Source organism: Macaca thibetana, chromosome 13 (assembly GCF_024542745.1).
Source record: "Macaca thibetana thibetana isolate TM-01 chromosome 13, ASM2454274v1, whole genome shotgun sequence".
Classification (NCBI taxonomy): Eukaryota; Metazoa; Chordata; class Mammalia; order Primates; family Cercopithecidae; genus Macaca; species Macaca thibetana.
In genome coordinates, this window is record NC_065590.1 from 106,838,216 (window position 1) to 106,866,183 (window position 27,968).

The 27,968-nt window shown below is 40.6% G+C and overlaps 2 protein-coding genes across 14 annotated transcripts in view; one reads left to right on the forward strand and one right to left on the reverse strand.

Annotated features, from left to right (window-relative positions):
- The window catches only part of SH3YL1 (SH3 and SYLF domain containing 1), a 49,761-nt gene that overhangs the window by 165 nt on the left and 21,628 nt on the right, over positions 1-27,968 (forward strand). For 5 of the 13 annotated variants that reach the window (XM_050753206.1, XM_050753215.1, XM_050753217.1 and 2 more), the window contains exons 1-4: positions 593-1,900; positions 11,388-11,498; positions 14,788-14,901; positions 17,043-17,107. In XM_050753206.1, coding sequence (XP_050609163.1) covers position 1,900; positions 11,388-11,498; positions 14,788-14,901; positions 17,043-17,107 — 291 coding nt within the window. In that variant the 5' untranslated portion in view covers positions 593-1,899. The other 8 variants (XM_050753213.1, XM_050753211.1, XM_050753212.1 and 5 more) reach the window with 7 other exon arrangements.
- LOC126933466 (10 kDa heat shock protein, mitochondrial-like) lies at positions 25,330-26,692 on the reverse strand. Its single transcript, XM_050753232.1, has one exon. It carries the CDS (start codon positions 25,949-25,951, stop codon positions 25,640-25,642), a length of 312 nt encoding a protein of 103 aa, XP_050609189.1. The 5' UTR covers positions 25,952-26,692; the 3' UTR covers positions 25,330-25,639.

Genomic DNA, 27,968 nt, shown 5'->3' on the forward strand with positions numbered 1-27,968 from the left:
GTCACCTTAAGGGGGCGGGGGTCACCTGGAGGGGGCGGGGCTGCGGGTCGCTTGGAGAGGAAGGAGCCGCGGGAGATAAAGGTTACCAGAAAGGGCCGAGAGTCACCTGCGGGGCGGGCTCAGGCTCGGCGGCTCCGCGGACGGCCCACCTGGGTTGGGGCACAGCGCGAGTCCCGCGCACGTGGCTGGCTGTGGCGCGCGTCGTCCGAGTTCGCAGAGAGAGGCTGGCTGGGTCAGGCGGGGGAACCTGACTTGAGCCCCGCAGGGTCCACGCCGGACCAGGGCGGGCCTGAGCCTGGGCACCCCCCCGGGACCCCCACTCCCAACGCAGTGCTTGGAGCCGCCGCGGGGCCCTGGGCTTTTCGATCTTAAGGACGGGGCGGTTCCGAAGTCCCCGGGGGCGAAGGCCCGAGCGCGGCCCGGCGGGCGCGTGGGTTTTGTCCGCCAAACATACACGGCAGGTGTCCTGCGCCGCCGCCTCCCTCACCTGCCGCAGGTACGCCCTCACTGGGGCCTCCCAGTCCGCGGGGCGGGGCGGCGCGCCTTCCTCTTCCTGGGACCGGGCGCCACGGCCGGGCGGGCACTAGTGAGTACCGGGGTCCCACCTGTCCTGCTGCCCCCTCCCCTCTCAGGAGCTGGGCGGTGGTGGGAGGAGGAGGGCGGGAAAACCGACGATGCCTCTGGGGTTTCTAGGTCGCGCGTCTGTTAACCGCAAACCGCCCAAAGTTGAGCTAGAGCAGCTCCCAGCACTTTCTTGACCACAGCGATTTTGATTGAAGTGTAGCCACCGTCTTTTCCATTTTTAGAAAAGCTTTCCCGAAGTTTGGAATGCTGACGATGGTCGTGTTATTTTTAACTTCCTGATATTTGAATGGCCAGGTGTCAGCGACCATCCTTCCGTTCCACGGAGGCGGCTCTGAAGTTTGGGTCGGATGGCGCGCTTGGAATGCGCGTGGAGGCCTTGAGTAGGGCTCCGGCGAGGTTCGAGTTTGCCCGCCCCGCGACCTGAAAGAGAAGGGCCAGCCCTTCACACCCGGAAGGGAAGGGCCAGTGCCCCCAACACCTGGCACCGGGGGTCGCTGGGCCGCGGGGTCGTGGCAAGCAGGGGTCCTCTCAGATTGCTGGGCCTGAGCGCTGGCTACTGGGTTTTTCCTTCGTTAAGGAAGTGTGAAACTGGTCTGAATCGGTTGACCACCGTAAGGAAATGGGATTTACACTGTGGACAGAGATGTGTCCTTTTTACTTCATTTGAACCAATATGCTCGTGCCCCCATGGAGGCTGAGTTGGAAAGTGATAGGAAGCTGCCCCCGCAAGAGAGTAGGTGCTCGGTTTCTCTTCTGCTTACAGGAGATGCATGTCCTGATTTCTCGTTCTCCTAGGTGTTTTTATTGAGATGTAGGGAATATCTGAATTCATAACGACTTAGAAAATCTGTACACATAGTTGAGAGAAATAACAGGTCTCGAGGCTAAGGTGCTGTTTACTCCCATGGGCTGGCCTCTTATTAAAATACTTGGGCAGCGATTGATGTTTACAAATTACTGTGTTGGAGGTTAAAATGATCAGAGTGATAGCCTCCATCCTGTCTATCATGTTTAAGGAGAATTGGTTATTTAGTTCACTAATGTTCTATTTAAACAAAATTTCTGTAAAACTAGTAAATGTTACCCCACATTCTTTGTAAGTTAAAAAAAAAAGTTTAATGTTTGCTCATCAAAAGTGATTTGATACTTTTGTTCTGTTTAGGAAATCTTTATTCTCAGATTTCTCATTCCGCAGAAATAAGGATCTGGCATGTCAACACAAACATAGGACGTTGATGCAGTCAAAGGGAAATAACTGCTGCCCTGACTCTGCTGAGAGCCTCACAAGTCCCTGTGCACGCCAGCTTATTTGCCAGTGAGTGGCGTCATGATGAGACATAATTCTCTGCTCTTTGAGACCTAAGTACATGAAGTTTTTAAAAAGATTTTCTTTACTCTAAAAGATCAGACCAGTGTGGCATGTGTGGACCTGCTCTGTACCAAGATCACACTTTTCAGCTGGAGAAGAGGGATGGCAGGGATAAATAAAGGGCTTTCTTATCTCCCGAGGGAGCAGAGAAACCTCTCTCTGTCCTCTTCCTTCCCCTGTGGCTGGGTTCCGGGGACTGGAAACAAGCTCAGGCTAGCACTTGATGTTCAAATGGTAGTCTGGTTTAAAGTATGACTGGGGAAGTTAATGATCTGACCAGAGAGACAGGTTTTTATTTTGAGAACTGACAAACTTTGTTTCCTTAAAACAAAGGAAGTAGTTAAACCAAGGCCACAGAAAGGTAAGAATTGACTTGAGAAACAAAGGCCATAGTTGTCAAGCAGTGGGGTTCAAAATGCAGTTTTGTTAATAAAAGTAGCTTAAGGCAACATTTGAAAACCTCTTCAAAGATTAGATACAACACTTTCTTTTGGCTAAGATTTCTTCAACTTATTCTAAATATATCTTTAGCAGCATTCTAGTTCCTTTGATCTTAGATGGAATTTTATCAGTTTAGTGAGTTAATCTCCATTTCACGTTAAGTATAAGGTTTAATAATTTGATGAATATGTAATCAATAAGAACTTGGAAAACCAAATTTACTAAGCTTGCTTTCCTGTAAGTATTCCTTTCATAATTAGAGTCCATTGAAGAAAATAATATAAGGGAAGCAAAAGTTTGGAAATCTGAACTCTGGTAATGAAAGTGGTGGAGAGGGGCCCTTGGGTCTTCTTGCTTTCATTCCTGACCCTCCGTGGAAGACTAGATTGGAAACCATAGTCAACTTTCTCACCTCAGGTGGCAGTTGGCTCCAAGTGGGATTCTCATGTCCGTGTTTGCCCCCAGTGGCTCTAGCATTGAGTTTATAGACCTGTGATCAATACCTAAAATTATTTCCAGATCTTAAGCTGATTTATACTTTTGAGGTTTCCAAAGAAAAATTTTTTTTTACCGTATTTTATAAGCCCTTCTAATTTAAAAAATGTGTTACTATGAAAATTTCAAACATTTTAACTTTTTTTTTAAAGAAAACTTTATCTGAAAGTTTATTAGCTTGAGGTTTGGCAGCCACCCTTTTTTTTTAGGGAAAAACTTAAATATTTATAGAGATTTTGCATGATTCAAGGGGCTTAAGACGTTTATGAGAGTGCAAATTCTAACCACGATATGAGGTTTAAGAGGCTTCATTAGTAATGACCTGTGTCTTCGTAACTTTGGCCATATGATAGAATGGGACATCAGCACTCTGAACAGGTCATGCTCTATATGCCTTATGGTATAGCAGAAGAAAAATGGGTGAGCCATCATTTAATGCTGAGGATGGGATTTGAGGCTTATATCTACATTTTTATTTGCATATGTTTTTGTTCTGACAGAGAAATTCACTGCATGTAACTATGACTAGGCATGATTTTATCAGAAGTTGATTAGAATCTGTAACGTTTTCTGTAGTTCAACTGACACACTGAAGATGTCCTTACTGTGCCCAGCCTTGTCAACAGCTGGATCACAGTGACACAGGCTGTGTCTAGGATGAGTCTTGTGGTCTGCAGCTGTGCGAGGCTGCATCTGATTCCCAAGTCCAATGGCTCTCTTCTCATGTTTACAAATCAGGCCATGACCTTTCCCTACAGCAGGATGTTTGCAAGATCAACTCTCAACTGAGGAATTTGCTTATTTGACTGCTCTAATACTGCTTGGTTGAGAGTTCAAAGTAGAAAGTCTTCTGAGGGGATAAGATTTATGTATTATTTACAGTGCTTCAGTTGCATGTATCAGAAAATCTAGTCTAAATTGGCTTTAACAGAAAAAGATGTTGCTGGTCCATTTGACGAAGAAGTGTAGAGCTGCTGTGACTTCAGTCTGGCTCTGCAGAGCCCAGGTTCTCTCTGCACCTTCTGCCAGGCTCCCCTACCAAGGCTTTACTCTCAGACTCTACCCCCGTGGAGACAAAAATCCCACAGCAAGTGGAAACAGAAGTGCCTTGGAAAAAGTTCTTCTGGCAGCTCCTACACAAGTCCTGCATCAGATGCTGGTATTGGACCAGCTTTGGTTATAAAGCCCTGCTGTGGCACAAAGAGGAATGTTGTCCTGATACAGCAGCCTCGGGTCACCCACTCCACTCTGGATACTATGGCTGCAGCATCAATGGAAGCAGACAAGTTGTGCTGCCTCTGAAATAAAGTAGATGAAATATTCAGCAGCAGAAAGAACAAGTTTCCACTCCAGTGAACTAATTCAAATGTATCCAGCATCTAGATATATGTATAATATGTATATATGTAATTAAAATGTATTGAACATCTAGAGCATCTCTCCCAAGATAATTACCACCTGACAGTAATGGCTATAAAAGCTAAAAGTGGAATCAGTCTACATGTTTAGCAATAGGAATCAGTTGAAGCATACATCAAAATGCAGGCAGTAGTATTGGTGGGTATTAATGTTATAGATGCTTTTTATCCTTTATATTTGCATATCTATACTTTTTCCTGTATTTACAGTGTACTTGTGCTTTGTACAAATAATTGCTGATCATGTAAAAATATAGAAATACAGAAATTTTGTTGCCATACTTGGGTCTTTTGCACTATAAAGTTGAAAAATAATTCTATAATTCCTGGTTCTTTTATAATTTGATATTTGACATTCTAAATGAATTTGGAGTTTCATCTTCAATGAATTTGGAGTTTATCTTTCTGTAACACAAAGCCATGAATGAATTTTTTGTGTTTCTCCCCAAATGAACATTATCTAGTATGCAATACATCATTTCAACATAGAATTGAAATGTCATTTTTATTATATATTAAATTTGTAAAATATATTTGGGTCAATTTCTGAATTTTCTTCTTTGTACATTAATTTTTGTCCTACATTTGCATCTGCTATTATGTATTAATTACTGAGGCTTTGTAATGTGTCACAGATTCTGTCAAGGCTGGGCTCTCGTTCTTTCTTTACGTATTATTTCCTAGCTCTTCTTGCTTATTTTCCCATTTGAAATTGAAAATTACTGTGTTTTTTTAAAAGACCCTTGTAAGATAGAAGACAGATTTGATTTCATTAAGAAAAAACAGAAAAAAAAGCAAATTCAAAAGACAAGTAACAGGGAGTCAATGTTTTTAAATCATATTCCAGAAAAAATATTAATTTTTTAATGTATAATACGAAACAGAGAGAAACCCCCTGTAAATAGACAAGGTGCATGAAAAACCTTTGCTAGAAATGTAGTCAGCATTGCTCATCATAAAAGAACAAATGGAAAATGCACTGAGAGCTACTGGCCATGGCAGTGAAACGGCTCCTGCTACACTCATGGTAAACAGCTAGGAAAATAGGCAACTGTGTGTAGAGCACTGTTTGCGCATGTTGGACATGTCTGAGATCCATAAGATAAGGGGAACAGGAGGTGAACTCCATTAGTGATCATTTTCTGCCTGGAGCACTTCCTAAGCTGCAGGACAAGGAGGGGGCACCCAGAGCCCAGGCTCCTGCTGAAACGAAGAGGCAGAAACAGTCTGAAGAGGCTGAGGTAACTGGAATTTGCAGAGCATGTTACTAGCAATGAGGGACGGCTGAGAGAAAGAGCTCCAGAAATCTGCAAGGGGATCCCCCTGAGCCTTCGGCTGAATATTAAGTGCTCTCTGTGTAGGGTGAAATTTGCAAAGCAGGGCAAGAACAACTGCCATGAAGCTTTGAGGTGAACTATTCACAGTGCTTGCATCAGGCTGGGGACAGCCATTCCAAACAGCCACAATGGGGAGAGCTTATTAAACAACCAGGGCACCCAGGAGAGAACCCAGAAGGGACACACCTGATGGGTAAAATAGTTCTAAAGACTACTCTAGACACACAAACAGAACACAACAATAAGCCAACAAATGATCAAGCTGATCTGCAAGTAACTCACTGCCTGCTAACACAAGTGTCAACACTTTTAAGGGAAGCAATGAAATCTAGGCACTCAACATGGTAATATCTACAATGCTGTTTTACTAGAAAGGAGTAAAAACAGGAAAACATAACGCAGAGCTAGAAGAAGAATCAGTCAAAAACAGCTCTAGAAATGGCAGATTATGCAATTTAAAACACCTATTTAACACACAAAAATAAAATACCTAAGAATATAGGTAACCAAGGAGGTGAAAGATCTCTACAACAAGAATTACAAAGCACTGCTGAAAAAAATCAGAGATGACACAAACATGGAAAAACATTCCTTGCTCAAGGATAGGAAGAATCAATATTATTAAAATTGCCATACTGCCTAGAGCAATTTATAGATTCAACACTATTCCTATTATACTACCGATGCCATTCTTCACAGAATTAGAAAAGAAAACAAAACTATTTTAAAATTCGTATGGAACCAAGAAAGAGCCCAAATAGGCAAGGCAATCCTAAGCAAAAAGAACAAAACTGGAGGCATCATGCTACCTGACTTCAAACTATACTACAAAGCTACAGTAATGAAAGCAGCATGGTAGTGGTACAAAAACAGACACATAGACCAATGAACAGAATCAAGAGCCTAGAATTAATGCTACGCACCTACAATCATCTGATTTTTGACAAAGTCAACAAAAATAAGCAATGGGGAAAGGACTCCATATTCAATAAATGGTGGTGGAATACCTGGCTAGCCATATGCAGAAGACTGAAACAGGACCTCTTCCTTACACCATATGCAAAAAAATAAAGATGGATTAAAGACTTGAATGTTGTTAAAAACTTCAGCTGAATTAAATTTTAAGGAGTTTAATTGAGCAATGAATGATTTGCAAGTTGGACAGTCCCCAGAATCACAGCAGATTCAGAGAGACTCCAAGGATGCCTCATGGTCAGAACAAATTTATAGACTTAAAAAAAAAGGGGGAAGTGATATACAGAAATCAGAAATGAAGTACAGAAACAACTGGATTGGGTACAGCTCATCATTTGCCTTATTTGAACACTCAGCAGTGTATGAGTTGTTGAAGTATGGCTGCTGGGATTGGCCAAGACTGAGCTATTGTTACAGATGCATACTCCTAAGTTAGGTTCTCAATTTTGTCTACATATTAAGTTAGGTTGCAGTTCGTCTACAAGGACTCAAATATTGAAGTATGGAGTCCTCAGGTCATATTTAGCCTGGTTTAACAATGTAAAACCTAAAACTATAAAAACTCTGGAAGATAACCTAGGAAATTCCATTGTGGACATAATCCCTGGCAAAGATTTTATGATAAAGATACCAAAAGCAATTACAACAAAAACAAAAATTGACAAATGGGACCTACTTAAAGAGCTTCTGAACAGCAAAAGAAACTATCAACAGAGAAAACAGGCAACCTACAGAATAGAAGAAAATATTTGTAAGCTATATATCCAACAAAGGCCTAATATCCAAAATCTATAAGAAACTTACTTTAACAAGCAAGAAAACAACTCCGTTAAAAAGTGGTTAAAGGACATGGACAAAAGATTTAAACAGACACTTTACGAGATATAGGAATAGGAAAAAGTGTTCAACATCATTAGTCATCTGAGAAATGAAAAGTAAATCCACAATGAAAGGCCACTATGTACCCATTAAAATATCTAAAATTTTAAAAACTGGACATTGAAAGTGTTTGTGAGAATATGGAATAACCAGAACTCTTATAAGTTTCTGGTGGAAGCCTAAAATGTATAATCACTTTAGAGAACTCTTATGTGGCTCCTTACATTGCTAAATACACATTTACCACATGAACTGGCAATTCCTATCTTAGGTAATTACCCAAGAGAAATAAAACATTTTTTCTTTTTCTTTTTTTTTGAGATGGAGTTTCACTGTTGCTGCCCAAGCTGGAGTGCAAAGGCACCATCTTGGCTCACTGCAACCTCCAGGTTCAAGCAATTCTCCTGCCTCAGACTCCCGAGTAGCTAGGATTGCAGGCACGCGTCACCACGTCAGACTAATTTTTTGTATTTTCAGTAGAGATGGGGTTTCACCATGTTAGCCAGGCTGGTCTCCAACTCCTGACCTCAGGTGATCCTCCTGCCTCAGCCTCCCAAAGTGCTGGGATTACAGGCATGAGCCACCGTGCCCGGCCATAAAACATTTTTTCACAAAAGGCTTACAAAGGAATATTTATAGCAGTTTTATTTATAATAGCCAAAAGCTGGAAAGAACCCAATTGTCTATCAACAGTGACTGGAAGGACAAATTGTGCTATGTCCACACATTAGAATACCAGTTGGCACTCAAAAAGGAAGAGCTGATCTATGCAGCAATGTGAGTGAGTCTCAGTAATTTCATGTGAGTAAAATAAGCTAGATAGAAAAGAACACACACTGATGACTACAGGAAATTCTGGAACAGACAAAATTCATACTCAGTGACAGAACTCAGATTGGCACCAACCTGAGGCAGGGACTGGGTACAGGAGTGACCACTGCAGAGGGCATGGATGGAGTCGTCAGGGGTGGTCTCTACCTCTCTCTGTCCATGCCCACTGAGCTATACCTGTAACAGGTAGGTTTCATTTTGTAAATTGTGTCTCATGAAGTTGATTTGAAAAGCCTACACTAAGAGGCAATATTTTAACCATTCTGAGATAATTTAAAAATGCAACGTGCCAAAATACACTAATGCTGTGATGCCACTTGTTTTTAAAAGGAGTAAAGAGCTACACACATGCATCATGCACACTTAATTTTGCATAAAGTATCTATGGAAATACCTTCCTCTATCTTACTTAATGCCATTGATGATTCTTGGGATGGATTTTTTTCCTGATTTGATACTAATACTCCTGTGTTGAGCCACAAAGAACTGATACTGACATCTTTTAAATAAATTAAAATAGAACTCCAAAATGACCCTAAATCAGTTCTAACTTTTTAAAATTTTATTTTATTTTGAGACAGGGCCTTGCCCTGTTGCCCAGGCTGGAGTGCAGTAGCCCAGTCAGCTCACTGCAGCCTTAAACTCCTGAGTTCAAGTAATCCTCCTGCCTTAGCCTCTTGGGTAGCAAGGACTTCAGGTGCACGCCACCATGCCTGGCTAATTTTTAAAATGTTTTATTGGTAGAGATGGGGTCTCACTATGTTGCTCAGGCCGGTCTCAAACTCCTGGCCTCAAGTTATCCTCCTCCTTTGGCCTCCCAAAGTGCTGGGAGTACCCAGCCAGTTTTCACTTTTAAAATAAATTACATCTTTCAAACATACCAAGCACCAAAATACATCACATTTTATTAGAAATATTTATATTTTCTTAAATAAAAGAAAGTGATTTTTTCCCCTATGCTCTTTGAGCATTTGATCTGTTGAAAGAGTAAACCATGAGTTTACACTTGAGATCTGACACAGGTCTTAAGCAATTTTAGAAGTTTATTTTGTCAAGGTTAAGGATGGCCCATGACACAGCCTCAGGAGGTCTTGACGACCTGTGCTCAAGATGATCTGAGTATAGTTTGGTTTTATACATTTTAGGGATACATGAGACATCAATCAATATATGTAAGATTGATTAGATCCAGAAAGGCGGGACAATTCGAAGTGGGGAGGGGGCTTCCTGATCATAAGTAGATAAAAGACAAACAGTTGCATTCTTTTGAGTTTCTGATTAGTCTTTGAGTATGCGATTTACAGGAATAGTCACTTACGCCTTAGTCTGGCTTAGTGAAACAAACAGTGCAAAGGAAACAATAGATATGCATTTGTCTCACGTGAGCAGAGGGAAGAGTCTGAGTTCCATCTTTTGTCCACAGGGAATTTCCTTGTGGCAAATTGTGAGGGAAGTGTGTAGCTTACCTTTGTAGCTATCTTTTTAGGAACAAAATGGGAGGCGGGTTTGCCTGACAGAGTTCCCAGCTTGACTTTTCCCTTGGCTTGGTGATTTTGGGGTCCTGAGATTTATTTTCCTTTTACAAAAGCAAGCTTCCATTAGCGTACTTCATCTACATTCTGTAAATTACTGAGGTGAAACAGTGGAAATGAATGCCTTCAACCTTCTAGATCCTGACATCGTGCAGTACAGTCACACATGAGCCTCTTAACTGTAGTCAGTGAGACAAGAACTTCTCAGCCTCAGGGCTCTCGTGGTCCTGCACTGAAACACTCAGCTTCTTCGCTCTGCTGATTCCTCGTCCAGTGACAAAAGAATAGTCCATCTTCTCTGATACACTTCAGAGCTGGAAGAATTATGTGAGCTTTTTTATGACAAGCCCTCCAATGAGTGTATAAATGTCCAGGTGACACTAAAAACATAAAGTGCCATAGAAATGCAGGCCAGCATTACTTGTAGACTCAATTCCCAAGTCTCCTAGAGTTTTACTCATCGGAAAGTCTACAGGCAGCCAGTTCCAACATTTTTGACAAGAACAACAAAATATATTAAATTTTATACTACATATTATAGATACAAAATATATTTATTTTTAAATTTTAAATTCTTATTTTAAGTTAGTATTGAAGTCTGTTAATTGCAGGAAGAAGATACATAACAGAGGTTTGGCCAGGTTTTGTTTAACATCCTTTGGGGCCCACGGATTTTATAATTTCTGAGATTCTGAGAGTTTAGAGTTTCCCACTCTCAGCATAGATTTTATTTATTAGTAGAAAGAGAGATGATATTGTCAATGAGCATTTCCAGTTCATTTCCTTTGATAGGCTATGCTGTGTTAATGCTTCATTGTGTTACCAAAAAGGGGTCCCGATCCAGACCCCAAGAGAGGATTCTTGGACCTCGCGCTAGAAAGAACTCAGGGCAAGTCCATAAAGTGAAAACAAGTTTATTAAGAAAGTAAAGGAATAAAGAAGGGCTACTCAATAGGCAAGCAGTGGCATGGACTGCTCAACTAAGGATACTTATAGTTATTTTTCAATTACATGCTAAACAAGGAGTGGATTATTTGTGAGTTTTCTGGAAAAGGGGTGGGCAATTCCCAGAACTGAGGGTTCCTCCCCTTTTTAGACCATGTAGGGTAACTTCCCTACATGTTCCCTTGTAAACTGTCTTGGCACTGGTGGGAGTGTCTGTTGGCAGCTGACGCATTAGAATTAGTGTATAATGAGCAGTGAAGATGACCAGAGGTCACTTTCATTGCTGTCTTGGTTTTGGTGGATTTGGCCGGCTCCTTTACTGCATGCTGTTTTGTCAGCAAGGTCTTCATGACCTGTATCTTGTGTGGACCTCCTGTCTCATCCTGCGACTTGGAATGCCTAACCTCCTGGGAATGCAGCCTAGTAGGTCTCAGCCTTATTTCACCAGCTCCTATTCAAGATGGAGTCTCTCTGGTTCAAACACTTCTGACAATTGTATATGGGAAGAATGAAGTTATAATAAATTTCTCACTTCTATTTAGCAGAATTTTTGATTAAAATATCTTTTTTTATCTTTCAGTGAATAACCCTATACCTTCCAATTTGAAATCAGAAGCAAAAAAGGCTGCCAAAATATTAAGAGAATTCACAGAAATAACTTCCAGAAATGGACCTGATAAGATCATTCCTGGTAGGTAAATAGGATGAGTGCTGTTCATCTCTAAATGTTTTTTTCCTAAGTTGTTTTTTGCATTGTTCAACACTCCATTTCAGGCAGAAGCCTCTATCAATGCCAACAAGTAGTTCCTCCACCTTTTTTCTCATGGCTGATCCAGGGATGCTCTGGAAACCACTACCTGTTCATTACCACTTCCGGTTATTTCCAAAGGGTGTTCACAGCATAACTTGTTTCATGCCAAGGAGATCCAAATGCCAATTCACTTTGGCAATGTTACAGACCAGCCTCCCTCTTAATCAATCACAGCACATGACTCTGAGCTCTGTTTTAAAAATTTGTTATTGATAGAATAATCTTAATAATGATAGTAATTATTTTTGCATTCCTGTTACTTCTCCCATCATGAGAAAACAGTCCTCATAGACCCTTGCTACTCCAGGTGCAAGGGGTCTGGACAGGGCCAACTGCAGACCAGGCAAACCAGCAGGGCCTCTTCCCTCCCTGTCTCTCCCTTTTGCTTAGGCTTTTTCTCCTGCCTCCCACCCCGGGGTGCCAGTGCCCCAAACACCACATGTTTCTGTTCCACTTCAGCTCTCTGCAGCCTTGTCTGTCCTTCGCATTGCGTGCTAAGGACTCTGCAAGCTAACCTCGCAAACTCACCAGCTAATCTCATACATAAATTTTAATTTTGTGTTTCCTCCTTCCACATAAGGCATTTACATTCTCTAGTGGTTTAAGACATTAATCAGTAATTCCCAACACAGATGTGCATCAGTATCCCCTAGACCGTAAAAGCACAGTTCTTAAGCCTCATTCCAAACCTGCCGACTCAGACTTTTAGTGCAGTGTGTCCAGGAATGCATGTTTTAAACGTGTTTCTCATGTAATTCTTAAGTAGTCAGTGACACATAAGATCGGTCCAGAGGGGAGCCTTTGAAAACCACTATCTGTTCATCAGCACTTCTAGTTATTTCCAAAGGGTGTTCACAGAATACTTGTCTCATGCCAATTAGCCTGGACACTGTTACAGACCAGCCTCCCTCTTAATCAGAGTACATGACTCTGGGTCCTGCATTAAAGAGATAAGTTTAATTTTTCTAAGCCAGATATCTGAAGTTATGTAATAAAACTTTAAATAATATTTAAAAAATTTATTATTATTTTAATAATCTTAATCATGATATTAATTATTGTTGCATTGGCCCGGTGACTCCTCCTGTCTTGAGGAAACAGTGCTTGGTAGAGCCTTGCTACTCCAGGTGCAGTCTGAATCTGCAGCTTGACATCCCCTGGGAGCTTGTGAGAAATCTGGTCAGATGTCACAAATCAGTCTGCATTCCTCCCAAGGTCCCAGTGAAGTACACAACCACACTAGTTTCAGAAGCGCTGCTTTAGAGCTTAAAGAAAACTCAACAAGAAAAACTAGATTTTCAGTATCAGTATTCTGAAGGAGCCCCTGTCAGTGGGTGAAGCTCAGAAAAAGAAATTCTGTTTGCATGTTAGTCTAAGTAATAGATTACCCCAAGGCGTGGGTGTGGCAAAGACAGAAGTTCCACAGCCAACAGAGATCCAGGCCCACATCTCCTTAGAGTCTGGTGGGGGGCATTATATTTACATTAAAACAAAGATGCTATTTCATAGGATAAGCAATTGAATCTACAAAACATTTAAGCAAGACATCTAGATCTTGAGACCTTCCCAGTGGTGTGTTTGGCCTCCTCTAATGTTAGGATTCTAAGAAGTAAGTGAAACTTAATTTAGCAATTAAATCTATAATTGGTACATTCTATGTTATAAATCAAAAGCGAATTGGTAGATTATTCAGTGATTATTATTATTTTAGTGTCCCTGAATTTGAGTAGAAATCTATAAAAATATAATTGACATGTGGAATATGTTCATTTTAAAACATGCTTTTGTTAATATCTAGTATTCCCAATAGGGGCAATAGCAACTCTGGAAGCATTGAGAATAGAATGTGAGGAAGACATTCTGCCAACAAGTGGCTATAAAAATAAACCTGCATGACATATTATACAGCTTTTAATCTTATTACAATATAATTATAACCTTTTAAAATACAAAAATAAAGTACACTTAGTAGACAGCCATCCAGGATGCAACCTTATTTTCTGTAGCTTTCTTATTAAGAACAGCTCCACGAATGTTCTGCATGTGAACTTCATGGTGTTGGATGAATTATTTCTAAGAGTCGGTTCTTAGTTTAAACTTTGAAATGGTGGCATAATTACATGAGAATTTTAGTGTTCTCTTGGGGCATCTGCAAAGCCTTTGCTCTGTGTACTAGAGCCCCATGTCTGACTTCACTTCCTTGGCAGAATATTTGACAAAAATAATAATAAATTAAGGTACCTTAAAGTTATATGATAGGCTTCCCGTGTTAGTTTGAACGAGGTATCATTGTGTCACAAATTCACAGAATCCTGTGGGACTGTATTCATTGGATACATATACTAATAACCCTCATTTTATGTAATGAACATTTCTGAAATGTGAATAAACCAATATTTTTAAATGGAATTATATTATCAGTGTACTAATAGTTAAGTGGTACTCAAATGCTATAGCGGATCATTTTATAAAGTTAAAAATGGTTTAACATTGAAAAATTACTTAATTTTTCTGGTTTTGAATCCAACTTTTTAAATTAATACAAGGTTAATTTAGCTACATGGCTTTAAGATCAAAGTTCTAATTCATGCTGCCTTTTTGTAATTTTTAAAGTTTCTCCTTAGTACTATATGGATCTTAATTTCATTGAAAATGTAACTTTTATCTTCTATGTTGTGCACTATATCCTAAATTAATTGAAATTGCCAAAATATTTGCAATGCTAGCAGATATCAATAAAATCTCATTCAAATATCTAATTAATTTTGTCAGTTACGGGATTTGAGAATATTTCTGATGTTGTGTTTAGCACTGCAAAAATAGCAAACACAAAAAACACATGTGGGAATAGAGAGGCCTCGTGCCCGTTTGTTGAGTGACTGACTTTTGTTCATTGCTCCTGTGTGCCCTGAATTCCTAGGGAGAACCTCTGTGTACACTGACTCTGTTTTACTTATTTATTTATTTAATTATACTTTAAGTTCTAGGGTGCATGTGCACAACGTGCAGGTTTGTTACATATGTATACATGTGCCATGTTGGTGTGCTGCACCCATTAACTCATTTACATTAGGTATATTTCCTAACTCTGACTCTGTTTAACACTCGATCGTCTATCCAGGCACATCGATCAAAATACTTACCTTCCCATTGTTTTCCGCGTTAACAGCTCATGTAATTGCGAAGGCTAAAGGCCTTGCAATTCTGTCTGTGATCAAAGCCGGCTTCCTGGTGACCGCCAGAGGAGGCAGCGGGATTGTACTGGCGCGCCTTCCAGATGGAAGTAAGTTGGCGTCTGTTCACTGGAGCAGAGAATCTTCGTTCTTTGTTCTGTCTGTTTTCATGTGAACACATTGCATAGCGAGTAGGACAGGTTTCCTGCATATCAACTAAAACTTACGTAATCAGGGCTACTCGACTGAACGTGCAGTTTGGTGTCAGTGAACAAGCCACGGGAACTAGCCTTTCTGTCTCTCTCTGTCCTCAAAATATTAGACAAGACATGACACGTAGATAGATCTAACTTTGTTTTGCATGCATTTTGTAATTCTTCCATGGAGAAAATCTTTAAATATGGCAGCGTGTGCATTTCTTTTGTTTAATATGAATTCTTATTCCTCAGCTTCATGGTATGCTACTTTCTTTTGTTTTATGGAAATTGATGTGAAAATAAGGGGCCATGTGTGAACTTCTTTGTTTCTGTGGTAGATCATAAAAACTGTGACATTTGAAGAATTTTCCCAAGCCAGAATCATATCAAGAGCAGTATCATCGGGTTTTACTTTCTGGGATGAAATCTACTACTTGATTCTTCAGAGATGAATGAAAATATTTGCCATGAATCCCAAGTACTAACATTTATAGTAATATTTAAAATGCACACAGGTGTGTCAAAACCAACTAGAATGTTTTTTATACTGATTTAACATTGGCTGTTCAGTGCACACATTTTCTATTAGTAGCAGTTTTTTAGCATAATTTTATTTTATTTTGAGAGAGCATGGGACACTCACAGACAATAAGTATACAATATATGCATTTGTGAAACATGGCCTGGAAATAGCAGTCAGCAGATTCACCATTTAGCAGTCAGCAGATTCACCATTTCTTCCCAAGGTATCCCCACAGTCAGCAAGAACCTCTTCCTTATTATATGGATCAGTTTTCATAGCTCAGTGTATGGCTTTGAAAATAGGAAGAAAACAATTCTCTTTTTCTCAAGCATTATCCAAATTTCCATGGGCAGACTTCTCAGCAGTAAAACCAAACAAAGTAGAGGCACATTCCAAGGGGGCCCATTGTCAGATGCGACTCAAAGTCTATGAGAAAGTCCCCGCATGTCTCAGGTCCCCAGCTGCTCCATTGACGGGGTGACTTGCTGACCAAGGGGAGGGACAGCCAATACGAAGCCTTGAGCTCGTCTCAGAGCCCCAGCAAACCTTCCTACTGGTTTCAAAACCTACTTTTCTCTCCCTTCTTCCTGAGCTGCAGCTGCTGACTCTGCTGACAGTAATTTCAAAACTGTCCAAATAAGGCACGACACGTTCCCCGGGATTCCGGCCAAGACCAGCGTCTTAACACGGGGACAGTTCCTAACATAGGGAACAAAAAATTATCAGACACTGATTTCTGTAACCCATACTTCTCTAAGCCTAGGTAGGACAGTTCTGGATATATTCCAGCAGTATTCTATTATCTAGTATGCATGGTAGCAACCATTTTCAAAAAGTGCTTTGGCCAGACCATCCCCCCACCAAATTGAAAATATATTTTTCTAGACTTGTTTAACATGACTGTTTCTGTATCAAGAAAAATAAGCATATAGTAATCCTAAAATGAGCCATATCATGGCAAATAGAATTACTGTACTAAATGTAATTTATCTTGTTAGAATTTTAACAAGCTTGAATTTGTAGCCTATTTCTTGTGCTTAAGCATCAGAGGTGTTAGAATAGTTTTTGCCCTCAGAAATGTACAATGGAAACAATTACTATGTTACTGTTAGATAATAAACTCTCTTGAATCCTTCTGATCTCTTAAATCTATGACAGAATTCTAGCTGAAGACTGGAGCTACAGCTAAGTTGTTTTATAAAAGTATTGACAGTTGAAGTTACCAGGTGCTCTGTATGGTTAATGGTTAGGGAACCAATAGTTTGGTCTTATGCATGTTGGTAGAGAAAGATTAGAGGACGTGGGCTTGTAAGGCTATGAGACTGGTAATGAATATCTAATACTTTTCAAATATTTTCAACTTTTTAAAAATTACATATTCTTTTTGAAGAACACTTTAAAACAGGGGGAAATACCAAGTCTCATTATTTTAAATAGAAGCACTCTTTAGATTTTAGCATTTTTCCCTCCTATATTCACATGTTGAGGGTGTTTTAATGTTAGGATAACATTTGTTTGTTTTTTTTATTAGAATGGTCTGCACCCTCAGCCATTGGAATAGCTGGCCTTGGTGGGGGATTTGAAATAGGAATTGAGGTAAGTAGGTTGTACTTGTCCATACAACTGCCATATCCTCTGAAGACACCTAAGATGCAATTCGTGAAAACTGAGAGGTTTCCTAGTGTTCTTGTTGTTACCGTTGGCACCTAGGAAAAATTGTTTCCTTTATTTTCTCAATGAATGTCTAACTAAAGCTATCTGATGGTTCCCATTTTCTTTCCTTTTTTTTCATTAGGAGTAGGGTTTCTTTCATTTGCCATTTTATCTGCTTCTGTCTCATGTACATTTGTGTAACAGGCACATCTCAACACCCGGCCAGCTGTCATTGGCAGTTTATGGACTGCTCATGGCAAAGCCACCCTTCTCCTTCAGTGGACATTGAAATCACGTGGGCAGTGAGTGCATCATCATTTGTGGAAAAATCCAGTTTTGCAACATATGATATTCATATCCCTCCAAATTCTTTAAGTAGAGAAGAACTTCACGTTATTTCAGTTTATAACATTGCTCCTGGGAGTCCGGCGTCTGTCGGGCGGATGTGCATGCTCAGAGAGGTCTCCTACGCAGGGATCCTCTTAGGGCTGATGCTCATCTTCAGTCTGTCATTTTGCAAGGGACTGGAAATCGAATCTCCTGGTACGCTCAATTCATTTTCTTCTCAAATTTCAGTCCATTTCTTCCTAAACTATCCTTTGTAGATTTGCCCTGTTGACATAGTTTTAAATTCCCTCAGCCTTATTAGGACGAAGTATTTCTAACTCTTCTTTCATCTTTATTCAATCTTTCTTACTCACTGCTGTATAAATCTGTAGTATAAAAGAAACATATTTCAGTTTTGCTTATCATGACTGCATTTTTGTACCATATGCAACCAAATCAAAGCTTTCAAAAATATCGCCCTCTGGTGGAAAGTGTATTTTCATCAGGGACTGTGGCTTCCCTCCCTTTCCTTCTCCCTTCCCTCCCTCTCCTCTCTTCCCCTTTCCCCACCCCTACCCAGTCCCCTGGCCCTCCCTGTAGAAGGGCCTTTTTCTGTCAACAGATCATACTGCTAAACTGGGCTGAGTCACAACCCGTTCTTCTCACAACCCTCTGGCTCCTTGTGAGGCTGGGGGCATGCTTTGAGCATTTATTTCAAAAATGATGAGAGACTCAGAAATGATGTCTGTATTAAATTTCAATATATTAAAGATCAAAAATTGAGTTTCCATGGTAATTCTTTGAATATTTTGGACTTTTAGCCATAGGGCACATTAATAGCCCTGAAAAATAAGTACAAGTAAAATGTAGTCTCTTGATCCAGTAAATGAAATAGAAAGACTTTAAACATTTTATAGACTGATACACAGTATTTTTTTCTTTTCTTTTCTTTTTTTTGGAAACGGAGTTTTGCTCTTGTTGCCCAGGCTGGAGTGTAATGGCGCGAACTCAGCTCACTGCAATCTCCACCTCCTGGTGTCAAGCAATTCTCCTACCTCAGCCTCCCGAGTAGCTGGGATTACAGGCATGCGCCACCACACCCAGCTAATTTTGTAGTTTTAGTAGAGATGGGGTTTTACCATGTTGGTCAGGCTGGTCTCAAACTCCCGACTTCAGGTGATCTGCCCACCTTGGTGTCCCAAAGTGCTGGGATTACAAGCATGAGCCACTGTGCCCAGCCTTAGACTGATACACAGTAATATTTTTAAAAGACAATATGAGATAGTGGTGAGCTATGAGAGAGAAGACTGGGTCAGACCATTCTGGCTCCAATTCTGACCCGGGTGCTTCCACCCTGTGACGTTAGGAAGTACCTTTTCTTCTCTGCACCTTGGCTTCTTCATCTGCAAAACACAGTTAAAAATAGCCTTATATAAGTCTCTGGGCTTATATTGGTGATTAAATATGGATTTCTACAGTCAAAGCACTTGAAATGACACAAAACATAATTTTATTGTTAATATCTTCTTCATCTTTGCCGCTTATTTAGGCTTGCCATTTACAGAAACTTTATTGCAAAGCCTGTCTTTATGACAGTATGGAAATTAACTATGGAATTTCATTTAAATAACATAACTATCAACTTTTACATGTCAGTTTCAAACAGAGATAAGAAGCATCTCCTAGGGATTGGAGACATGAGCTTTAAACTTCTTAACTATGACCTGACTTTGCTTCTCAGAGCCCCACAGATAAGTCTGCGTGTAACTGTGAGTGTGAGTGATGTCACAGCATCGGCTGGTTTTCGATGTTAGCAGAAAGCACTGTTTGCTCTCCATGAAGCACCCTCAGATTCTGTCTAAGCCTCCATCCTAACGGAGCACTCCGGCCTGCTGTCTGAATGAGGGAGGGAGTCAGAACAGGAGCATGGGGCTCCAGAGCGGCTCCCTCAGGCTGTTCTCATCACAGCAGGTCTGGTGCCCACCGAGACCACTGGGGGGCTGGAGGGTGGACACGTCTTTCCTGAAGGGACCAACCTCTGAGGGCACTTCTGACTCAGGTGACCGGCTGAGTGAGCGTCCCCTTTGGGCCTGGCTTCTCTTGGAACTTGCTCCTACCATGTCCTAGTAGCCACAAATAGTAAGGACCAGCCCTCAAGTGGACTGTGAGTACCGGCAGGGCAGAGACTTTCTCAAACTTCCCAGCTACGTCCACAGAGACCGAGGAGACACCCGTGAATACTTCCTTTCTGTAAAATGGGACAATGGCCGGGCCTGTAACCACACAGGGTTTTCCTTTCAAGCACGTAGAGGGCACGCACGTACTCGGTTCGTACTATCCAATATGTGTTGAATAACTATCTGCCATTCTATTTTCATTTATTTATTTATTTATTTTTGAGGTGGAGTCTCGCTCTGTTGCCCAGGCTGGAGTACAATGGAGCAATCTCGGCTCCCTGCAAGCTCCGCCTCCCGTGTTCACGCCATTCTCACGCCTCAAGCCTCCTAAGTAGCTGGGACTACAGGTGCTTGCCACCATGCTTGGCTAATTTTTTGTATTTTTAGTAGAGATGGCGTTTCACCGTGTTAGCCAGGATAGTCTCGATCTCCTGACCTCGTGATCTGCCCGCTCCGGCCTCCCAAAGTGCTGGGATTACAGGCATGAGCCACCGCGCCCAGCCATTTTTTTACAAAACTTGTACGCACGCTCGTACGGAATCATTTTCATAGCCATGGAAGGTGGTCGTCATTGCTCTCATTTTATTCGTAAAATAACCAAGCCATGGGAATTCTCCAGTAGGAGGTAGCCAGAGAGTGGCAGATTGGGAAGCGTCTGGTCCCACATCTAGGCGGCATGTTATTCAAAAGACAGAGTTTCCTGTTGTCTGTCTTGTCTGCACATCCCTCAATGGGGAAAAAAGGAAGGTTCAGGAAAGTTACTTGATCTTGGTTTCACACGTGCTTGGGTGGTAAAGTAAAGGCCACCTCACTGTAACATTCATCTGCATAACAAGCCATCGTTTTCAGGGCACTGTACAAGGTAGGCAAAGTCCACATTATTTTCAATATACAGAGACATTAGGGCTTACCTAAGATCACATAGCTAGTGCGTGGTTGTCAGATTGGGTTCACTAGAAGCGGAGCCTGATACCAGTTCAAGTACATGTGATATACTGAGTCAATGTTCTTCGGGGAAAGAAACTGAAGGTACTAAGGGAAGCAGGGTAAAGAAGGGGAAAGGTCCAAGCAAGGCTGTTGCTTAAAGTTCAGTTAAACTCGTCTTCGTCCGTGTTGAAAGGCAGTTCAAGTTACCGACTCAAGGTCTGTTTTTTTTCAATAGACACATTTACAGCTACATATTCTCTCTAGGCATTGCCCTGGCTGCCTTCCATGAGTGTGGGTATGTTGTGTCTTCGTTTTCCTTAATCTCAAAGTATTATCTAATTTCTCATGTGATTTCTTCTTTGATCCATTTGTTATTTAGGAGTGTGTTGCTTAATGTCCACATATTTATAAATTCCCAAATTTATTTTGTCCTTGATTTCAAATTTCATTCCATTGGGGTCAAAGAAAATACTTTGTATAATTTCAGTCTTTTTAAATGGGTTAAGGCTTCTTTTATGGCCTCACATATAGACTCTTGTCTTGTGCAGTGTTCCACGTGTGCTGGAGAAGAATGTGTGTTCTGCGTTACTGGGTAAAGTGTTCTCCAGGAGTCCATTGGGTCTAGTTGGTTTACATGGTTGTTTAGTTGTTCAATATCCTTGAAAATCTTATGACTAATTGTTCTCTTCATTATTAAAAATGGGTTATTTACACATCGAGCTATTTTTGTTAAATTGTCTATGTCTTCCTTCTAGATTGTCAGTTTTTGATTCATGTATTTGGGGCTCTGATATTATGTGCTTATATAAATATATGTATATTACTATGTTTATAATTCTTATATCTTTTTAATTGATTGACCATTTTATCATTATAGTATGTCCCTGTTTATTCCTAATTATGTTTTTTGTTGTTTTGAGGTTCATTTCGTCTAATATAAATATTGCCACTCCTGCTTTCTTATGGTCGCCATCTGCATGATGCATCTTTTTCCATCCTTTTACTGTCAATCTAATGGTAACTTTGAATCTAAAGCGTGTCTCCTATGGAGCATATAATTGGATGTTGTTGTGTTGTTATTGTTCTTTTATCCATGCCAGTAATCTCTGCCTTTTTATTTGGTTGTTTAATTAATTTACATTTAATAGATTATTGATATCATTAGATTTGTATCAGCCATTTTACTTTTTTCTATATCCCATGCCTTTTTTGTCCCTCTGTTTCTACTTTACTGTTTTCAATTAAGTGAATGTTTTGTACTATAGCATTTTGATTCCTTTTATGATTTTTTAACTATGTTTTTGAGTCATTTTCTTAATGGTTGTTCCAGAACTTACAATATGTCTTAAATATTTCTAATTTATGGGAACTTGTTTTAATAAGATACAAAAACATTACTCTCATATGGTTCTAGTCTTTTTCTCCTTTTTTATGCTACTACTGTTATATATGTTAAATCTATATATGATACACACTCAGCAATTCATGATTATAATTAATAATTTATATAATTTTATGTTTTTAGAAAACTCAGAGAATAATTGAGAGCAAGTATTTACTCATTGAACTTGCCATTTTAACCTTTTTTATTTACCATTTTTGGTTCTATTCCATTGTTTCTGTTCATTCAAGTTACCATCTGGTGTCATTTCCGAGACAACTTTGCTCCCACCTGACTCTTTTGTACGGTTATTGTCAAGTGTATAATATTTCTATATGTTACAGACTTAACATATAGAAAAAATTTATTTTTAAACTGATGAGAAGAACTATGTATGCATCTATACTATTATTTATAGATAATTATCTTTACTGGTGATTTTTTAAAATGTGGATTTAAATTACTATCTAGAGTCACTTGCTTTCAGCCTGAAAGAGTTTGTTTAGAATTTCTAATATTTCTTGTAAAGTGGTTCTACTAGCAACAAATTCCATCAACTTAAATAAAACATCTTTTAATCTGGGAATGTCTTTATATCCTCTTCGTTTCTGAAATAGACTTTTACTGATTATAAGATTCTAAGTTGACCAGTTCTTTCTTTCAACATTTTGTCATCCTACTGTTTTCTGAAGTCTACTGTTTTTGACAAGAAATCTATCTGTTATTCTAATTGGGGTTCCTTTTTTTTTTTTTTTTTTTTTTTTGAGACGGAGTCTCTCTCTGTCGCCCAGGCTGGAGTGCAGTGGCGTGATCTCGTCTCACTGCAAGCTCCACCTCCTGGGTTCACACCATTCTCCCGCCTCAGCCTCCCGAGTAGCTGGGACTACAGGCGCCCGCCACTGTGCCCGGCTAATTTTTTTGTATTTTTAGTCGAGATGAGGTTTCGCCGTGTTAGCCAGGATAGTCTCGATCTCCTGACCTCGTGATCTGCCCGCCTCGGCCTCCCAGAGTGCAGGGATTACAGGCGTGAGCCACTGTGCCCAGCCTAACTGGGGTTCCTTTTATGTGATTAGTCATTTTTCTCTTGCCTCTTTCAAGATTTTTCTCTTGAGTTTTAAGATTTTTTACAATTATCTATCTGGAGTGTATCTTGTTACATTTATTCTACTCAGAATTTGTTGAGCTTCTTGAGTGTAGATTCATGTTTTTCATCAGATTGAGAATTTTCAGCCATTATTTCTTTGAAAAAATTTTCTGCTTCTTCCTCTTTTTCCTTGCCTTCTAGTACTTATATCACACATATGTTGGTGCACCTAATGGTGTCCGAGGTTTCTTGTGTTTTTGTTAATTTTCCTTCACTCTCTTTCTCTTAGTTTTTAAGACTTTCTATTGATCTATCTTCAAATTTACCAGTTCTTTATTTTGCATGCTCAGATCTACCGTTGAACTCCTATAGTAAATTAAATTGTTCTTGTTGCTTAATACAATTTTTACCTCCAGAATTTCCATTTGGTTCTTTTATATAATTTTATGTTTTTATTAATATTCTCTATTTGATAAGATATTCTCATTGTACATTTTTCTACTTCTTAACCATAGTTTTCTTTAATTCTTTGAACATATTTATGACAGCTGTTTTAAAGTCTTTGTCTGCTAAATCTGATAGCTGGACCATCTGAAAGGCAGTCATTCTCGCCTGCTTCTGTTTTTAATTTGTTTTCTATGTATGGGTCACACTCTCTCGCTTCTTTGTTTGTCTTCTTATTTTTGGTTGAAAATCAGAAATTTTAGATATTATATTGTATCAACTCTGGATGCTCAACCTCTCCCCCAGGAGCCTCTTATTGTTTGCTTGCTGTTTGTTTAGAGATTTGGCTGGACCGTTTGAATGAATTCTGTGCCCCACTACTGTGAAGCCTCCAATGTTGTCTACAGGCATGCATACAGTTTTCCTGAGATGACAGATGTTCTGACTGTCCCTGTCCCTGACCTGTGTGTTAAGCTGTTTGTCTCCCTTGGTATTACACACCGTTGTTAGCCTCCGCTAACTGCCTGCTGATCACTCCATTGTTTCCAACAATGCCGTGGGGACATAAATTGCTCCACAGTTTGATCCAGTTAAAATTGTGCTCCTGTGCCCAGGTGGTCTTTGAGGCTCATTTCTATTTCAGGAGGGCTCTTCCTAGCTATCTCTGTCGCTGGTTCTCCCTGATGATTTTCTAGACCACCCGTGGTTTTGCTTGTTGCTGTCATGGAACTGAATACCTCATCTTACCTGTTTATCACCAAAACCATCACCCACTCTCTGTTCCAAAAAATTTCACTTCCCTTGAGGAGAGCTTTGGAGCTGCCTGCCCTTGCAGCCTGTCTCTCTCTCTGCCCAAGATCTCTGTGCTGTTGCTCCAGAGCTGGAGGCTGGGGCAGGGGCTCACCTCTCCTGGAGTGACATCCCTGCAGCCTTGGGCAGGGGAGTGGCGTGGCTTGCCTCTGTCAGCGTGGAGCTTTTGCCTCACAGGTGAACTGGGGCCAGAGTAGGTTGGGCCCTGGTGCTCCTGGACTGTTGTACTGGGCTGGAGCCTCCACTTATACATGGGTTCTGGGTGGAGGAAGGAAGCTCCAGACCTCTCAGCTGCTCTTGCCTGGAATGGAGCTTCTGTACATGGAGCTGTGGGAAGAGAAATGCTGGCAGCAAGCCTCTCCTGTGGAGATACTGCAGCCCTGACCAGGGGCTAGGGGAAGGAAGTCTGTGTTCTTGCAAACCCCCTTCCCCAAGAGGAGCTTCCATCAGGCTGACCTGCAGCAGGGCACAGGTTGTAGCGCAAATGTCACCAACTCTCTCTGTCCTTACCAATATTTAATAGTGTTCATTGAATCATTGTGTCTTCATTTTCTTCACTTGCCGTTTGCCCTTAGGACAATTTCCAGAAGTGTTAATTTTTAAAATAATTTTTACCAGTTGTGGTTATTTTGCTCTCGAGAGGGTCTGTGGCCTCTTTATGCTACCATTGCAGTGGCATTCTGATTTGTAGATACATTCTACGGTGGAATGGAGATTCAACTGTAATTGTTAAGTTTTAGCTCTTCTTTTATTAGTTACAGAACATTGAACAAAGTACTTAATCTTCCTGAATCAAATCTGTAAAATAAAAAATTTTAAAGTTGAATAAAATGATCTTTAAGTACCCTCTTTCCCTTTGGATACTTGTGACTGGCAGCAAATCTTGCTGGTTCTGGGCTAAAGTTGTGGCACATTGTTTTGTGCCTGGGTTAGTCTCAGTTTTCCTTCGGACACCTCCCACACCTTCCATCTGTCCAATGCTGCAAAACCCTAACATTTGCTCCAGGTTCTTCATCTGATCTTCCAAACACAGAAAGGGATTTGAGTACCACCTTCTTAATTATTTGTGCTATTACTCTAGAATATCTGGGGAGATGCTAACCTATTCGTTGCAATGGATGCCTTAGGACATTAGAGCTTAATTCTCTTAGAGAATCCTGGTGGAAAAAGATTGCAATCTTAATTGTGTGTTCTTTTTTTTTTTCATTAGTTATCATTAGTTTATTATAAAAGAGAAATGTGGAAATTATTTACATGATGAGAGATTTCAGAACTTCAGTGGAATGGGCAGCTTCATGTTGATGCCATTTCAATAGTGACTTATATCAGTCTAGGTACTTTCCAAGAATGTCACCATCTCTAAATAGGAAATAATCCTTGTCACCTAGAACGACTTCGGTGCCTCCACATTCTGGCAGAAGAACTTTATCTCCAACTTTCATGCTAACCGGTTGAATCTCTCCATCCTTTCCTTTAGAACCCGATCCAACAGCGACTACTGTTGCTTGCAATACTTTTCCTTGAGATTTTTCTGGAAGCATAATGCCTCCTTTGGTTACAGTTTCAGCAGCAGTCCTTTCAACCAATACTACTCGGTCAAAGAGTGGAAGAAATTTTCTAAACGCTTGTCCTGCCATGACTCCCTCTGCCTCAGACTCGTACTCTGCTCTAGTGTCGTTCTTAAGGTCTGATTGTGTGTTCTTAAGGTCAGTTCTCTTAACTAACAAGATCTAGTTATGCAAAGGATGCTGCTTCGCAGCCCCTGCTGCCTGAGGCTGCTTCTGGATAGCTTATTGCATTGTGCCGTGGTTTCACTGGAGAGTGAATGTCAGACTCATTCTTCCAGGGCCGTAAGTGTAAGTGACCCTAAGCTTAGCCAGAAGGCTGGCATGGGTTAATTTACGTTTGACGATCTCAACCTTTAGACTCCCAGATTCTACAGGGCGGAGAGTTCCCTGTTCTTGGAACATCAGAGGTACTGAATAATGGTCTAAATTAGTGACTGAATACCTGTATCTGGATTAGGGATTACTTTGGGGGAGGGGGAAGTTTTTGTGATAAAGAGAGAGATTGGTAAAGAGAGTTGTGATTGTGAGAAGTGAAGATGTGAAAGTTGGTAGTCTGAGGAAAGATAATGCTACATTTTGTTTAAATACCACTTACGGATTCTTTTTGGATAACAGTTGTAGCAAAGCCCAAAGCTCAGAAAGTCCTGCTGCTGCCTTGGCTTTGGACGTGTACAGTCCTTTGCTGTGTTTCCAGCGCCAGAGCTCACACTGGGCCATCAAGCCAGAGCAGTCTGGCTCTTACTCAAGATTGGAATTTGAAAAAACAAAAATTACTCAGCTTTTTCCAGGGAGAATTTAGATGGGCCCTTTCACCTTACTGAAGAGGAAGGTATCTGGGTTACAGTTGAGGATAAATTATTGTTAGAGACCAGAGTCCAGTTTTTAAGCCCCCTAAGAATGGGATGTAAGGAAAAGATCTGTTGGTCCGAGGCATGGAGGGAGTTGCCGGGAGGGCCTCCACTTAGGCTTGGTTTGCATATTGAGAGATTGAGACTGGTCATGCCACACACAAGGAGGGAGGGAAAGGTTTATTCCCCTTGCAGTGAGGCTTTTAGGGAGAGTGGGGTAGGGAGCGTGGGGCAAGCTCCAAGCCCAGCCCAAGAGTGGCGAGAGAGAACTGCAGGCCGGAGGGGGGAGCCCAGCTTTCTTAGCCGGTTGTCCAGATGTGGGGCTTGAAGGCGGACAGCAGTCAATCATCCAAAAGGGGGTGAGGCTCTGACAGGATAACTGCCCAGGACTCAGCTGTGTGGTGTGAAGCAGGCTGACCACACGAGAGGGAGATGGGGTGGCACCTTCCGAGGAGCTGCTTTCGGGACATTCAGTCTCAGAGAAGAGGGACGTTCTGTCCCGCAGCTTCCGCTCCATGGCAGCTGTGGTTTTTCACGTTCTTGTATTTAACAATTTATTTAATTGAAACACTTGCATCTGAGTTATTGTTTTATTTTTTAATTTTATTTTTTGATTTATAGTGGAGTACGTATTTTCCTGGCACTTGTAATAATTTAATACATGCATACAATTTGTAAAGATCAAATCAGTGTGATTGGGATATCTGTCACCTTAAATATTTGTCATTTCTTTAGGCTGGAAGCATTCAAATTATTCTCTTCTAGCTACTTTGAACTAGTCAATAGATTGTTGTGAACCATAGTCACCCTACTGATCTCATAAATAAAACACAAGTCTTATTTCTTTGATCAGACTGTGATATCATTGAGTTTTAATGCAAACTTCTAAAGAAGTCTTGTCAAATACTTACAGGGTTTTCTGAGAGTGCCGTCCCAATGTATTGTTCAGCTGATCCAGATTCCTGCAGGAAATTTGTCTTGCTCCTTGTTCTACGTTGTGGAAATAAACTCAGGGCTATTGCTGCTCACAGGCTCGCCAAGCTGTCTGCAGAGCTTTTGACCTGGTTCTTGGGCTAATCGGTAGTGTCACCAAAAAACGCAATATTGTCTTATTCTTATTTCAAAAGAACTAAAGAGAGATCAGACAAAAAAAAAATCAAAAATTTTTTTTTCCTTCAGCTGCCTCTCATAGCTTGGCCTTACTTAACTGTACCACGATGCACCAAGCTGAAGTAGAA